We start from the raw sequence: 16,020 nt of genomic DNA, 5'->3' as shown, positions 1-16,020 counted from the left end.
TGATTGAGAGCTACAGGTAAAGCGCTGACGTGGCTTCACTACCAATTACACCAATACCTTGCAGTGGGTGGAGCTTATTGGAATGCCCACATTTGATGCAACAAGCACTGTTAGCGCACTCATTACTTCAATGCAAAATCCGCTGTAAAGACAGACAAGTGCAGAGACAGAGAAAGATGGAGAGGGAGAGGTAAATATGTGGAAAACAAGTGTGGCAGGTGGGATCGGGGAGCAGGGGAGGGGGGACCCACACACCAAACCATGCCAGTATTGGGAGAGGGCAAAATGGAAGAGTATTGGTGGAAATGAAACAGAGAATGAGACACCATGTTGATGGGGTTGGGACTGGTGGGGTCGCCATGTCTTCCAGCCTGGATCCAATGCTCCTGAAAAGAAACAGGGGAGAGGGGCTGCACACTGCTGCCTGGGCTTATCAGATTTGAATTGAATTGTTTGATTATCTTTTAATGCGATGAAAAGGATCTGAACTTTGCTGTCTCCGATGAAATACATTTTATCAGAGCATCCTTGGAAACAACCAGGAAAAAGAGATGACCAAAGATTGCCTGGCATAAATACGGCCGTAAAAATGTGTAAAATCTACAGAAAATATTCAAATGCGAGGCTTGCTGATTTAGACTAAAGTAATGTGTTTATTTCCAACCCGGTGCCCTCGGAGGCAGTGTGAGCTTCCTGTCCCCTGGAAATGCCTGGAGGGGAGTTGAGAGGCCAGCTGGAGGGCCACTCAGTCATACCTTGCAGTGCGTGGTACTGACAGGGATTCCGATATTGGAAGCTAACACGACTGTGAGTGCAGAAGCCAGTTCAATAGTGAATCCACTGCGGAGAAGGGAGGGGAGAGGAGGGGGAAACAAAGAGACATCCTTCATTTTAATGTCTGGAATGTGTTGCTGATGGCAAGGTCCACATTAATAGTAATACCATAATAGAATTGCTCTTTAAACTATGCTCAACACGTTCCACAAAGTAAACAAAATACACGATAATCAAACTCTTATCACACACACACACACACACACACACACACACACACACACACACACACACACACACACACACACACACACACACACACACACACACACACACACACACACACACACACACACACACACACACACACACACACACACACACACACACACACACACACACACACACACCATTTCTATCAGGAGCTAAATGTTGGTAGGTAACTCAAAGAGTGATAAATGTGATCCACAGAGCATTATGGGAGTGTGTTTGTGCCTCGCTCGGACTGGGAGACACTTTATCTCAAGCCAGGTCCCGTTTCCAAAACACCATTCACACTTTGACACCAGACCAGTAGGCGCACTGGAAAAGAAAACTTTTCTTAATCCACCCCCTCCCCACCATCCCAACACACAAAGAAACATTTGGACATTTGCTTGGGATGGAAAACCACAGATCTTTATAATAGCAGGAGAGAGAAAAATGATTGAGAAGGCAATTTGAAACTGAATAATTAGCTTGCTCCTTAAGTTAAGACGCTGACCAGGCATTTGCAAGTAATCGGTTCAAGTCTGGTCAGCAACCTTTGTTGCATGTCATACCCATCTCTCTAATCATTTCTTGTCAGCCCTTCACTCAATAATAGCAAAGGCAAAACAGCCAAAAAGGTATGTCATCAAGTAAGAAATCCCTCATGTCTAATTTGTGTGTGTCTGTGTGCAACTTTGATCAGCAACTGAGCTCTTAATTTTACCCCCAGTTTTTTCAAATGTCAAAATGTCTTCTGTGAAAATGGCCTGTTCATCAGGAATGGAAGAGGAGAAAGTCTTTCTGAAGACAGGTCCTATTTTGTCCACTGCAGATAAGTAGACACCACTTACTCCACCTCTAACAGCAACTACAAACATTTGTGTAGCAAGCCAATTGTACAAGTGTGCCACACAGGATAAGCTCATCACAAAGAGACTTGGTGAGGCCAGTTAGATCTGCAGCAGTCCGACCCTGTGGTGGTTCAACAGGAAAGCTGTCCAGAATAATGAAAATCTATATTTCAATTTAAAAAAACGTTTTTGATGGCTGTGATACACTCCAATGTTTAGGTCCACTGCCTGCTAAATTATATGCTCGGCCACAGACTATAGTTACACAAACTAAACCCACACTGACACACTTTCCTGTCCTCACCCCAAACAATATTCTGTCAGATTGATGCATGGAAACAGACATTGGAGGAGAGAGAGCTTTTAGAACTGTGAACCAGAGCAAATTTGTCTTTTCAGTCCTGGAAAAAAGACTAAGCTGGTGATGGAAAGAGAGTGATTAAGAAAGAAATAAAGGAGGCACACAGCAAGAGACAGGGGCCAAGGAGAAGGAGAAATGAAAAGGAAGAAATAATGAGAGTGAGAACAATTGTGGGACTTTGGGGAAAAGAGAGAAAGATTTGAGGCACCAATAAAAAAACAAGACAAAATTGCAGCGAGGAGATGAAAACGAGAAGGAATGGAAGACACAGAAGAAGTGAGGGGAAAGGGATGAATAAGACCACAAACCACAAAAACAGCGATTGACAGGAGAGAGTAGGAAGGAAAAGGAATGGAAAAAAAAGGACAGCGGGGAAAAAGAAAAGCACAAGAGGCTGGCGTCCCTCTCTGCGTTTGGGGAAGAGAGTCCAGGGTTCCCACTGTGGCTTTGCCCCTCCCTCACCCTTCCTGCTCTACTTCTCTTCATCCAGAATGTCAAACAACTTCCTGTTACCCTGTGTGATGTTTCTGCCAGGCAACAGAGTACACACACACGAAAAACTTGCACGAACAATTAGACCTTAATATGCGTGCATGCATGCGTGCACTCATACAGTAATCTCACCACACAGTGTCCTGCAGGCATGGAGCATAGAGGTTTGCACGCACACGCGCGCACACGCGCACTTCGGCTATTGCGTGGGAAGACGATGGGACTAATGAGAGAGGGATCAATCTCAAGGACAGAGGAACAGCAGTAGTTATGGATGCGTGAAGTCCGTTGCTGAGGTTGTTGCATAAAGTTTGCCCCAGGGTGGTGTTGTGGTCCCAAAGACTACTTATTTATTCAGAATTATTATGTAATAGGTCAAAAGGCTGAAGGAAAAAAGACTACTATTCCTACTTCATTCACTATGCAAAGGGGTACTACCGAGAAAATGATTACAGTAGATGTCTACATAATAGTAAATAATTAGTTCTAGCAAAGTTACAGTTTGGGTAGGACAACTGTGTGATTACTGTTAACATTTTTAATTGTTTAAAAGTTGTTCAGAGATCATGAAATATTTATCAGCAAAATATTTTATAAATCTCTGGGATAACGTATAATTGATGATGAAAAAACAGAAAATATCCTTCCACTTTGTATTGTACAAATGCCACAGACGGAAAATTCAAGTACAAGATTGTACTTGCAGGTTGCCTGCGTAGTTAAAATGTCTTTTGCCTGCAGCGGCAGCTCTGTATGGGAAGTAGAGAGTGGTTAATCAGTGCACACACGAGGAAAAAGTTCTTGATTAGTCATACAAGTTTACCCTACCTGTAAACAGGGAGCAGTCGAGGCAACAGAGCAGCCGCTCTAAAAGTGACTGCGCTACCTTAGGTCCACGCATTTTACTGCCAGCATAGTCTGGGATTTATGAATGTCAGTTGAACTGTAATTGCTGGTTCAATAACTTTTAACAGCCATATTAAAGACATTGTTTTTTTGCATTTTTTTTGCAACACAGCTGTATGCACATAAACACCAACCAATACTTACCAAGGACGCTGTTGCACCGGATGGACTTGTGTATGTCAGCATACTGAGGCTTTTTGGAACAAATAGGAAAGTTCACCCCTGCCACAGTCTTTCCCCCTCTTATCCAGATTCTTTGTTTCTGACCCGTTTCCATAAATACAGACAGACAGACAGACAGACAGACAGACAGACAGACAGACAGACACACACACACACACACACACACACACCCCTCCACCCACTCTCCCACACGGTGGCTTTCTCACCTTGAGGGCGTGATGGGAGTCAGGTCTTTCCCCATGGTCTGAATGACGCGGCGGCCCCACACCCACAGGCCGGCGCAGATGCCTACACCACCGTATAACAGCAGCCAGATGGGAGTGGCAGCATCCTGCATCACACCACCCTGCTCATAGATCATCCACAGCGCCACCAGGGGCCCAATGGCATTACTGTGAAGGTGAGAAAATAGATTACAAACTCAGGCAGCTCTTCTAGTATTTATGACCGACTGAACATCACAAGGACAAAAAGATCTAGCAGAGTAAAGCGGATATCTCTAAATTTTAGTTAAAGAAATTTTTTTTTATGTAATGTAATGGGGCAAAAAACTTCAGAAATAACAAAATATATGCTCGGGTGCTAAGGTAATTGACAATAATGAATTGACTATATGGAATGTTACATGTCTTGTAAACAGGAGGCAGCACCTGACATCGTTGCCTCCATGGGCGAAGGAGCCAAAGCAGGCGGTGAGGATCTGCAGGAAGTGGAAAAGTAGAAACACCTCAGGCTTATCCTTCTCCTCGTGCTCCTCCTCGACCAAGTCGTCCAGAGGCACTGGAGCAGGAGCACCTTCTTCGCCCACCCCCTCCAGCTCTGTGGCCAGCTTCATCTCCACCCCACCCTCCTCTGCCTCAATCTCAGCCTCTGCCACGGCGTTACAGTACGAGGAGTAGCTATCGTAGCGTACCCTCTTCTTGGAGTAGGACACGCTGTTGCTCCTGCCGCCTCCCTCTCCTACCAGCTTTTCACTGTCATCACGTGACTCTGTGCGAATAAGCGGCTGGACGGGCATGCCACATATAGCTGCTGTGTAGCAGGTGTAGCTGTTGTTGCGCCGCAGCAGGCGGTAGTTGTTGTCTGCCGGGCCGGCGTTGGAGCCAGAGCGGTCGGTGTCATCCATGCGGCCCAGGTGGATTTTGTGAAGGAGGTCTTTATACAGACCTGAGTCCTTGTGCACTGTGTGGTACACCTGGCCATCGCTGCGCATGTGGCCATCGAAGCTGAAGCTGCCATTAGCGATGGGTGACTTCAGGCAGCCGTTGGTCATCGAGTGGGTCCGGCCTGAAGCAGAGAAGATGAACAAGTGGGTGTAGATGCACAATGTTTAGGAGTTAAGTAGTATTCAATAGCAGCACATTTCTTACCCAAAATATACAGAAACTGAAAAAGGTATCTTAAGAGAGGAGACTATAGAGAAGCTGTTTTATTTCTTTTTAAATTGGGCACTTTAAGCCCAAGAAGGATCAATGAGGAACTAGATTTTTAGCCATTTCTGTAGAGTTCAGTTAATTCAATTTTTTATTTAAAAAAATCTGATATATCTTTTCTGGAATATGGAATAGCTTTTATTGTACTGAAAAATATAGGTTTTTATCTTTTTTGTTATAATGTTGTTGTGTATGTTTTATATTCATTGTAATTCATAATTCAACAAAATTTTGTACCAAGTCATGTTCATGTTACAGCTTCACTAAGACCTAGTTTTTGTTTCTTCCTAATATCTCGACCTCTCAAAATCAAAATAATGCAGCAACAGAACTGTTCCTCCTCGTCAACACGGATTACACAATGAACAGTTTCCATTTATTCTTTTTGTTCTTCATGAACAGATATACTGGCACAAAAAATAATCTTCCAGTTTTACCATACGCCCTGCCATTTGGCATGACATTGCCTCCATTAGCCACGTTGGTGAGCTCTCCACTGGAGTCGCGGGTACTCCGTTCACTGTTGCCCCCGGTGAGCGGCAACACAGCCTCATCTGTGCCCTTAGCTCCTGGTAGCTCCTTAAAGACAGGGCTCTCCTCCTCCTCTTCAGGTATCTTGTCCAGACTCTCATCAGAGATCCTAGATAGCGCCTGCTCCTTCTTTAGACGGCCTGGAAGAAATTAAGTGATGGAGGGTTTAGTTAAAAGAGCATCCTAGAAAGACAGAATACCACAATAACAAAGTGTTTTCACGGCATGTATAGTTACAATAGTTTTTACTTACCAGGCCTACATTCTAATATGTCTGAGTGAACATTGCCAGTATGACAGCGAAACATAAAAACACCCAATCCTACTAGAAAAGATGAAGTTTCACAGAAAAGTCTGGATTGTTTTCAGTTAGGGCAAACTGATAAAATCAGTTCAAGAGTTTGAAACAATAATTTGGCACACAGATGACATCTTTTTCAGTATCATTTTTCCATGCATGTTTCTGTTGATACTGTATTGCTACTCTGCACTAATATCAAATATAATCATTAAAAAAAAGGGATCCAGGACAGAAAGTTTGTAAAAAGTGAAAGACTGTGTAGCAACATTCCACAAAACAAGTATAGCCATCAGCTAATCCAAACTAATCCCAGGGCTGACAAATCTGATGCCGCCCCCCCCCCCAACTCCTCTAAACACCCCTCAGTACAAACCCATAAACTCAGCCACCGCCTGATTTACGTTGACGGATGCAGCAATATCCAGATTAGGACGGATCATATCACCAATAATCCTCACAGGCATTTAGAGGTGACGCCACGTTGAGCAACAGATCAAGTCAGCGGCACTCGTGTGCAGGGTCAAAGGAGAGATCAAGGAAACAATCGTTCTATTTTAAGCCTCAATGTGGACGTTACCGCTTCAATAACAGCAATTTCTTTTGTTTAAATTCTATAAATCTAGTAAAGTTTCTGTTTTATGTTATCCTTAAATTTTATTATCAGCATCTATCACATCTCTCAATATGGAAATATTACTGGCATCTCAGACTTGGAAGAGTTTGTATCTTAATATGGATTGTGGTAATAAACAGAAGTTCTTATTTATCCTGCATGACATTGAGAATATAACAGATTCTACCACATAAACATTCTCTCAGATATTCCACCTAGTATTCTTTCCACTGTTTTATTCAATATGTCCTGTGTTTTAAAGAGTTGTCTGCTTTGCTGCAGGCTGATTTTCCTATTAGGGAAACAATTCTTGAACTTAATATGAAAGCTTTCTACACTGCAGGCTATGGTCTTAACCCTTTGCATCTGGCCAAGTAGCTATAGGAGAGACACTGGAACACCACAAACAGAGTGCACAGGGTTTATTTGGTGGCTCTGGCAGAGGCCAATGAGAAAACACATCCGCTGGCATCCCTTGTTCTGGTGTCAGCACAGAGTGTCCAAGTGGAGGCTAAGGCTCTGTTGTTGGGCCCGGGTCATAGTGCTAGGCTTTCAGATGGGGTGACTGATACACAGACACACAGGCACACACAGATACCTACTTGCTATTTTCCTCCTCATCCAGGGACATACGATAAACCAGACGAGGGCTGCACAGATCAGCGACTCAGCTAAAGTGATGAGAAAGATGGCCCACACTGGTAGCATCTCTAACCCAAGCACTGCAATCAATGAACATACACAGGAATCAGAAAATAACATCTTGCATGTAGTTTTCAAAGGATAATAATCTTTTACTCCTGTCACACCTTCAAAAGGAATTTTCAGCAAGCAAACAACATTGGCCACATCACCCGTTAAGGCTGACAAGATAATTTCATCGTACATCGGTGTCAGACTAAATAAACAGATAGTTTCTCTATTGGGAAGAACAGCCATTTAGCACTTACATGGGGCTCCAGTGTACAAGATGGAGAATGTGTTGATCCCAATAGTGGTGGCATAGAAGAGGGGCAGCGCTCGCAGGCCGTTGGGGACACAGTCATCCTATGTAGCACACATACAGAAGGATTTTTAGTAGAGTATCTGATATTATGATGAGGGCGCTTAGACATATGCATAGGTGATGTCAGTGTTCATGTAGTTTAATTTTAAGGTGATCTGATGGGATCAACACTGTTTTACAAAGTGAGTGATTCCAAGCAAATTTGTAATTAAAAAACAAAATATTGAGTTGCTGTTTCGGTTTTAGATGTATGAAGAGTTTTGTGTAATGCTGATGTAATACAGAGGACCAACAATGTCATTATTTGCATATGATTTGAGTGTAAGTGTAAACAGGGCCATTCATTAACTAGTTCTGGTGAAAGCAGGTGGTGAGGTAAAACAGTTCACTCTTGCGCAATGTGGTTTACTATTATGAGGAGCCTGATAAAACCAACCTACAGAGGTTTTAAAGTCTCACATTTACATACTAAACCATTGTCAAAAATGATCAAATCTTAACACAGTATGAATATAATAAAACGATTAAACATTCCTGATGCAAATAGCCTGCAGAGACAGAGATTATTTTGACCCAGCTATGCAGTATCAAATCGTCTTATGACTCATTCATACATAATCCTGCAGTTGTGACCTCAAGATGATCTACAACACGTTTTTTTTCTGGTCCCCCAGTTGCCGGTTGCAAAAAAGCAGATCTGCGGGTGTTGCCAAGTCAAATGGATTTTTATCTGTGCTAAAGTTCTTTGAAAAGGGTTGTGTGTACAAGTGTATGTCTAAATTCTAGTATTTAAACTTGTGGATCAACAACTCACTCCACTCCACTACTTTATGGACAGTCACATAACAATATCTGTCATGGTAAATATTCCAATGCCCTGATGTGAAAGCCTTAAACCTTTAAATGTTTGTAAGGTAAAATATGTCTCGAACTAGAAATGCAAATAAGAACTAATTAATTAAATGAGGAGGGATTTGTGCTTATGTGTGTGTGAGTGTCAGTAAAATAATGTGAGCCCACCTTTTTGAGGATAAAGTGTCTGATGAGCAGGAAGAGAAATCCAGACATGAGTCCAGAGAGCAAGGGGGAGATGAACCACGATGACACTGGAGAGGGAGGAGAAAACGTCATCAGAAAAAGAGAGCAGACTTCAATCACTCACTGAAACAGTATTGTCGGGCAGCAGTGATTAGGTGTTACAACAGTCTTTTTGTTCCCATTTTATTTGCCCAACATGGCTCATCTTCTGTTTTTTTACCTCAGTAATTTCCTATATTTCCCAGAATTACTTTCAACTCTAAAGGAACAGGTATGGTCTTTTTAAATTAAGCAGGGGTTTATGAATGCAGGTGAAGAAAGCAAGATTTCTTCTTCTAGCTGAGGCTCGAGGGTGAAGAAAATGTAACTCTGCCTCTTCTAATATAGACTGCTCGCTTTTTTAAATGGTCAAAGGAGTCATCCTTGCTGAAAACAAACTGATGATTACTGTTAAGGTGCTGAAACACTAGACAGACAGCAAAGAACTAGTGGCAAAGAAGTTCGACTGAGCCCTCGCCTCACGCCGCCTGTGTCTTCATCAAAAAGTGGCACTTGAAAACATCGCAAAGACTACAATCGACGGGCATGTACGTTCTGCGCCAGCTTAAGAGTACATAACCCTTCATGCCAGCAGGCGGCTGTTTGTTCAAAAAGGGCAATCAGATAAACAAACCATTGCTATCACACATACAACAACACAGTGTTTGCCTGAATCAGTCAGCGGCAGAGCACAGCCATAAGCCCCACTGCTAAACTCCCCGCCGGGGCGACAGCAGACGCCAGGAGATGGCGAGCTAGCTTGACTATCTCCCTGTTCTGTCGATAATGAAGTCTCCCTTCGGTGGGTAAGCAGAGGAAATGATCAGCCAGCTGTGCATTGCTGGCTAGTGTGCTAGCTTGAGTATTCAACCCACCGTGCTGTCATTCCATACTTTTTACAAAAAAAATGAGCTGAGCAAATTTGTCACTCATCTGACCATAGCAATCTGCTTTCCTAGGCTGTGAAAAGAGTGTGTGAATAAAAAAAAGCAAATTTGTGGCCGGCTAGTTAGCTGGCTTGCTTGCTTGCTAGGAAGATCAGTTCTGTCTTGCACCAACCACTGTGCATAGGGAAAGAGGTCTACAGTTTTTAAATTATAGGTTAGGGTTAACTAAACATCATTAGTCTATAAAAGTGTCACCGTGAACACGAGGTATTCATGGTAACAAGTATAGGTTGGATATGAAAATATAGTGAGGAAAAAAAATCACATCAATGCAGAGTGTTTGACTCAAAAGGTAAAGCCAGTCTTTTGGAGGAGGGGGACTGAAGCTTGACAGAGTGCGAGAGAGTGGAGGTGTTAAACTTTTCCTGCAAAAGCTTCCAGATCGAACGCTGTGTCCAGTAAACGAAACAAAATGTATTTTTATTAATTTTATTTTTAAAAGACAAGTTCATGTTCAAATAAATATACCTTTACAAATAGTTATGTATCTTGTTGTAACTTGTTATAACTTCCCTGTAGTTGTACTGGAAACATCTCAATGTGGCAATATGGAGTTTCTATTCCGTGAATTCTTTAATGCTAATATTACATACAAATTGTACACTGTATACACCAAGGCATAAGGACGGACACACACACACACACAAACACACACACACACACACACACACAAAATTACCAATCTTGACAAGCTGCATCCACTGTACGCCCTTGGTGCCAATGGCCACCATGGAGAAACCGATGGTGGCGCCAACAATGCAGTGAGTTCCAGAGATGGGCAGTTTGAGGAAGGAAGCGATTAGCTGCCAGACTGCTGAACCTGTGATTAAAACGGACACACAAATCTCAGAAATGTTTCATATTCAATTGCTTTCTATCAAAAATGTTGTTCTAGAACAAAGACAAGTACAAGATGTAACCTAGAGCAAACAATGCCACATATATGAATTATATCATTGTGTCATTTTTGTGCACAAATGTGGTAACATTGTGCTTCGGTTTGTTGTTAACTTTTTTGGATTGAATACTTTTTAAAACTGCATTATGACGTTATTGAAATTCAAAAGTAATGCTTCAGGTCTGTATAGTTTGTAAAGGACAAGTGAACCCATATTTTAAGTTTCAGTATTATCTAAAAACTGCAGACATACTGTATCAGCACAGCACAGTTGAATCAAAACGTTGCCTGCACATGTAGGCTAAACTAAAATCTAATCTAAAACAGCTAAATGGGATACAGTAATCAAAGTGCTCCATTTACTCACTTACTACTTTTATCTTTGACAAAGGCACATTTTGAGATACACTGAAAGCCTGCTGCAAAAATGAATCTGCAGTCCGGTGCTCATAATGACAAACAAAAAGGATAATGGTTCAATTATCAAGACATTGATTTATCAATCCCTGGAGGTCTGTAAACACAATCTTTTCCCACAGCTCAATTTTTTTCTAGGCAACAGAGTCCATTATTTGAATAAGACGTCTTTTACTAAAGCCCTGAATTAGACGGTGACATGTAGACTACAGTATAGGATATACTGTATTGTGCAGTTTCTGTGAACCTTAGTCAAACAATAAAATCTGCTGGACAGAATCAAAGCATTTTCCGGCTTTTATTTAATCAAATCAAGAAGTTAAAACTTCTTCTCACATTGTACAAACAATGAGCCAGTGAAAAATGTTTCCTGTTTGAGATTAAGAAAAACTGTCCAGTGTTTCCTTAACATTCACTTGTGGCAGCCCGTCACATGAATTTTCAGGGACACAGCAATCCCCTGTGCATAATGTCACCTTTTATCACCGTTTTCCAGCAGTCACTCTGTCATTAAAATGGCATTGTCTCAGCGAGAGCCCCATTGTTTTCTGTTCTGCACCCTTCATTTACGGAGGTAATCAAATTTTGATGAGTAAAGCTACTTTTGGCTTGTGCTCCACCGTAAATGGGTTAGACAAGGGCAGGTCTTTCTCTGGAAATGTTTAATCATAGGATTTATCTGAAAATAAGTTAAACTTTTGTGAGTAGGTTGCTTTAAAACATTTCAAGGACACACTTTTATGACATCTCTCATGAATCCAATGAAGAAGGAGGTACGGAAATCAAAGTGCAGATGTTCTTCAAATGAACTTTTACCAACTAGAGTACGAAAACACTCACAGTTTGTAATTTAGCAGTTTAGTTTTGATTGGTGAGCAAAAAGAAAAATGAAGAGTTGCACAAGTTTTTTTTCATTTCGGGAAAACCTCAAACATATAATCCGTTGGACATTTGGAGGGCAGTTTGGATGCACATGGACTCATGAGCTCAGAGCGGTTTATAAGGGCTGTGTATGAGTAAGGGCTATTTATATATATTTTACAAGAGAATGTTACATGTATTCAAATAGTCTGTGTTTGCCCTCAGGTCAGGATATGAAGAAAAAAATAAAATAAAAATAAAAATCTCACTTGACTTGTATCCTGATTAAAGTTCCACATGAGAAATTTACAGGGGCAAACATGAACCAACGCATGTTCAAATTACTAGTAAACGTGCATAGCAGAGGGAATGGCAGAGGGAATGGCAGAGCCTGCGCCGCCAAAGTTGAAATACATTAAATGATGGTATGCTTATTTAAGCGGCAACAATTTATAACCTTTATTTAGGGAGGGCCCTTGAGGAAGCTCTCTTTTCCAATGACGCCCCAATTACAGAGCATTTAAAAGAAACAGTTCAAAAAGTACAGTACATATGAATAAATATAATCCCCCAAATAACATGATTATAAAACAATACCAAAATTACCATAGGTAAAAACAATGACAATAAAAAAATTACAGTACATATAGACAATGAAATTGAATGAAAATCCCAAATGTGGACAAATTAAAGGGCTATTAAAAACAAGAGCAGTCCCTATATAACGTGTCGCCAAGCATCAACCCAAATGTCTCAATGGAAACCAGGCGCTCTCATTTGAGTATGTCCTGACGCCTGTTCCATCTGTCAGGAACGTAAAAGTTAAAATCAATCTGCCCTAAATTATTGTTGATGCGTGGCATGACAAGTCTAATGTGTGTCTGTGAGCATGTCTGATATGTTGTGTTGGTGAAACACAAAAGCAGCAAAGACAGTAGGGGTGAAAAAAATACTGTATCAATACACAGGCGCCAAGAATCAACCTTTTATTACACATGTGTTGGTCAGTTTGTCTGCTTGACAATGCCATTTTGCAGCAATAAAATTAAAGTGAGATTAACAAACTGACCTTTTTGGGACATAATTTGAAATTGGGGAAAAAGGTAATAAATTGCAAACGACCGCAGAATATTGCAATATGTTTAAAATTGCAATAATATCGTATTGTGACATAAGTATAGTGATGATATAGTATCGGGAGGCGTCCGGTGATTCCCACCCCTAGAAGACAGAGACAGGGGAACCTTGCCACATACTGTAAAGCCTTGTAAATAAACAGTAAACAATGTTGCTTTCTCCGGATGGTGAGAGAGGGCCAGCCCACTCTTTGGTACAAAATAAAATGATGGGTAAGAAACCTATCAGCGGTAATAAAACGCAGAGTGCTGAAATATACCGCATCAAGCAGCGTCAATGTAGCAGATGAAGCATGCATGTAAAGTGGACTGGGTGATAGGGAGAAAATCAGATATCACAATAGTATTGACCAAATACCTTGATATTGATATTGCGGCAAGGTTTGAAAATTGGTGCTTTGACAAAATATCTTCACACTTAGATTTTAGATAAATAATAATGAGTAATGTTGATATAATGTCAAAGTGGGGAACAGGCAAATAATAGAACAGCTAGAACAGAATCAGAAATACTTTATTGATCCCCGAAGAACAGTCTGGTAAGTTCAGAAAAGTACATCACTTTACCGTAATGCAGCCTTTAAAACCAGTAAAATACTTATGTCATATCACTACGATATCCAAAAGCTAAGACGATATCTAGTCTCTTATCACAATAACAATATAATACTGATCTATTGGCCAGCCCTAATCTAAAGAACGTCACCAAAATCAAAAACAGACATGAGTGATTGCACCACAGTATTCCTACTGAAAATTGAATTATTATTATTATTATTACTGTACAGAAAAAAAAAAAATCTGCTTTGGTTAGATGTTCCACATGGGTCTGAAATGAGAGGTGTCAAGCCAAATGCCAAGGTATTCATATGAATCTACAATTTGAATTTGCTCGCCAATTTGGATATTGATTATCTGTATTAGTTATTTATCATGCAGAAATACCAAACTTTCACTTCTAGCTTCTCAAATGAGAGGATTTAAGGCTTGCATCTGTTGTGCATCATTGTAAAGTCTAAATCTTTCAATTTTGGACAGTTGTTGAGACAAAACAAGGCACCTTGGGCTGCATGAACTTGTATCGGCATGTTTCACCATTTGCTCATTTCATCTATCTTCCCATGTAATTAATTTCCCAAACAACATAAACAGCAAATGTTTACCAAGAGGGATATTTCACTCTGCAAACTTATCACAATGTTCACATCTTAACAGTGATAATCACAGAGGTTTCTGGTGGAAAATCCTCACAATTGTGAAGCTTAAAGGTGAGACTATTTGGCATTTTTGCTTGAAAAGGGACTAAAATAATAAAACAATTGTCCAAATTTCTGTTGGTCAACTTATTGAAAAACTGACTAATCACTTCAGCTGTACACTCGATGTAAAATTGTGTCCAACTTACCGACCATGGCGCTGACCTCCCCTGCCATGAGTACGGGCACCGTTTCGTTGTACAGGTTGACATCTATAATGCCCTTTCGAATCGTCTCACCCACTTTGGCCCCGAGCAGCATTGAGCCCAGTGTCTCAAAGATGGATGCAAGGATGCAGGCCTGTTTCAATGTGACCACGCCGGACCCCACCGCTGTGCCAAAAGAATTGGCCACATCATTGGCGCCCACTGAAAAGGCCAGTATGAAGGCAATGATGAAGCCAAGGATCACCATCCACAGATACGGCGTCAGATCCATCTTGATATGTTTTCACCGAGAAAAAAATCCAAGTGGCAAAAAACAAAATAGCTTAAATATTCTTTAATAAAAAGAAGTGCTGCTCTGTGTGCTTTTAGCACTCCTTTCTTCGTCCCCTGGTTATAAAGAGTTTGAGGGGAGTAGCACAGCCGCTAACTAAGTGTTTGGATCTCAGTCCAAAGATTGGAGACTAGTGATGGTGGGTGCAGGGAGCATTCCATAGCTTAGTGTGAGGCCGTCTGTCTGCGCGATCCTTCACCTGCCAGAGAAACAAGAGAAAAGAGACACAGAAACAGATTAGTGTCATAAGCCATGATTACTCTGTATCAACAGCAGCTACAATCTGACAACACCTCCCTGGGACTTCTTCAGGAAACCTAAAACAAAGGAGGGGAGGGACCAAGAGAGGAGAGGAGGAGAACTTATGAAATCAACAACAACAGCAACTGATTGATTCAGAATGGATGATGACGATACAGATTGAGCTTTGATGAAATGAGGAGCAGTGCACTCCTGTGGGGAAAGCTGAGGACATCTCTGATAGCCACAATAGGACATCACAGTCTGCATTTCAAAGAAATCAAATCAGACTGTTCAGAGGGCCTGCTTTTAGCACTGAGACTATAAAAAAAACAGTATCCAGAATGAGATGTGCGCAAAGAACCCAACATTAGAGTACACTGTTAACACCTTCTCTTCAACACAACAAAGTGGCAGCCATCTGTGCCAGACCTGCTTTCACTTCATAGGTTTTTCCTTTGCCACACATCCAGATAGCCTTTGACTGGAACATTTAATTTAGTGAGTTTCTATATTAGACCACTAAACTATCTCAACCACTATCACATTCATGTCTGACACAGTGATACTCTTGACTCATAGTAGGCACAATTAGCAAGGATATTAAATGTTTTAAATCCACATTTTGTAGCACTTCCAGAAATGCCTAAAAGCATTGTGATCAAGCTGATCTTATTAAAATAGAAATGTGAACCAAGAGACAGTCTACTGCCTGGTGGATGTTAGCATGGCAAATTGCATTACCAGTCCAATCTTTGCTCTTTCAGCTTCAGCATAAACTGTGCTTGCTGTGTGACCGTCAAAGATACAAGTTTTGTGATAAGCTTTGGAGTACAAGTTCAACTAAATTGAAGGCTTTGCTGCAGTACAAAATAAATATTAAAAAAACTCAGTGAGTGGATTTAAGTTAAGACTGCAATGCAGTAAGAACATCAGCAGTGATGTTTTACTGCTGCGAGAGGTGGGAACGGTTCACATAACTGCACATAT

The 16,020-nt window shown here is 41.2% G+C and overlaps 1 protein-coding gene across 8 annotated transcripts in view; it reads right to left on the bottom strand.

The window, feature by feature from the left end:
- Positions 1-16,020, bottom strand: part of slc20a2 (solute carrier family 20 member 2) — a 58,086-nt gene that overhangs the window by 6,428 nt on the left and 35,638 nt on the right. For 7 of the 8 annotated variants that reach the window (XM_032514922.1, XM_032514921.1, XM_032514926.1 and 4 more), the window contains 9 exons: positions 14,442-14,989; positions 10,404-10,544; positions 8,721-8,806; positions 7,645-7,741; positions 7,297-7,416; positions 5,687-5,920; positions 4,467-5,103; positions 4,023-4,208; positions 756-840 (listed from right to left, as the gene is read on the bottom strand). In XM_032514922.1, the coding sequence (XP_032370813.1) occupies positions 756-840; positions 4,023-4,208; positions 4,467-5,103; positions 5,687-5,920; positions 7,297-7,416; positions 7,645-7,741; positions 8,721-8,806; positions 10,404-10,544; positions 14,442-14,730 (1,875 nt within the window). In that variant the 5' untranslated portion in view covers positions 14,731-14,989. Of the gene's footprint in view, positions 1-57; positions 143-755; positions 841-4,022; positions 4,209-4,466; positions 5,104-5,686; positions 5,921-7,296; positions 7,417-7,644; positions 7,742-8,720; positions 8,807-10,403; positions 10,545-14,441; positions 14,990-16,020 lie in introns of all 8 variants that reach the window. The other variant, XM_032514929.1, reaches the window with a different exon arrangement.

The sequence above is a fragment of the Etheostoma spectabile genome, chromosome 5, assembly GCF_008692095.1.
Source record: "Etheostoma spectabile isolate EspeVRDwgs_2016 chromosome 5, UIUC_Espe_1.0, whole genome shotgun sequence".
In the NCBI taxonomy this organism is placed as follows: Eukaryota; Metazoa; Chordata; class Actinopteri; order Perciformes; family Percidae; genus Etheostoma; species Etheostoma spectabile.
The sequence above is the reverse complement of the archived record's forward strand: the minus strand, read 5'-3'. Positions and strand labels throughout refer to the sequence as shown.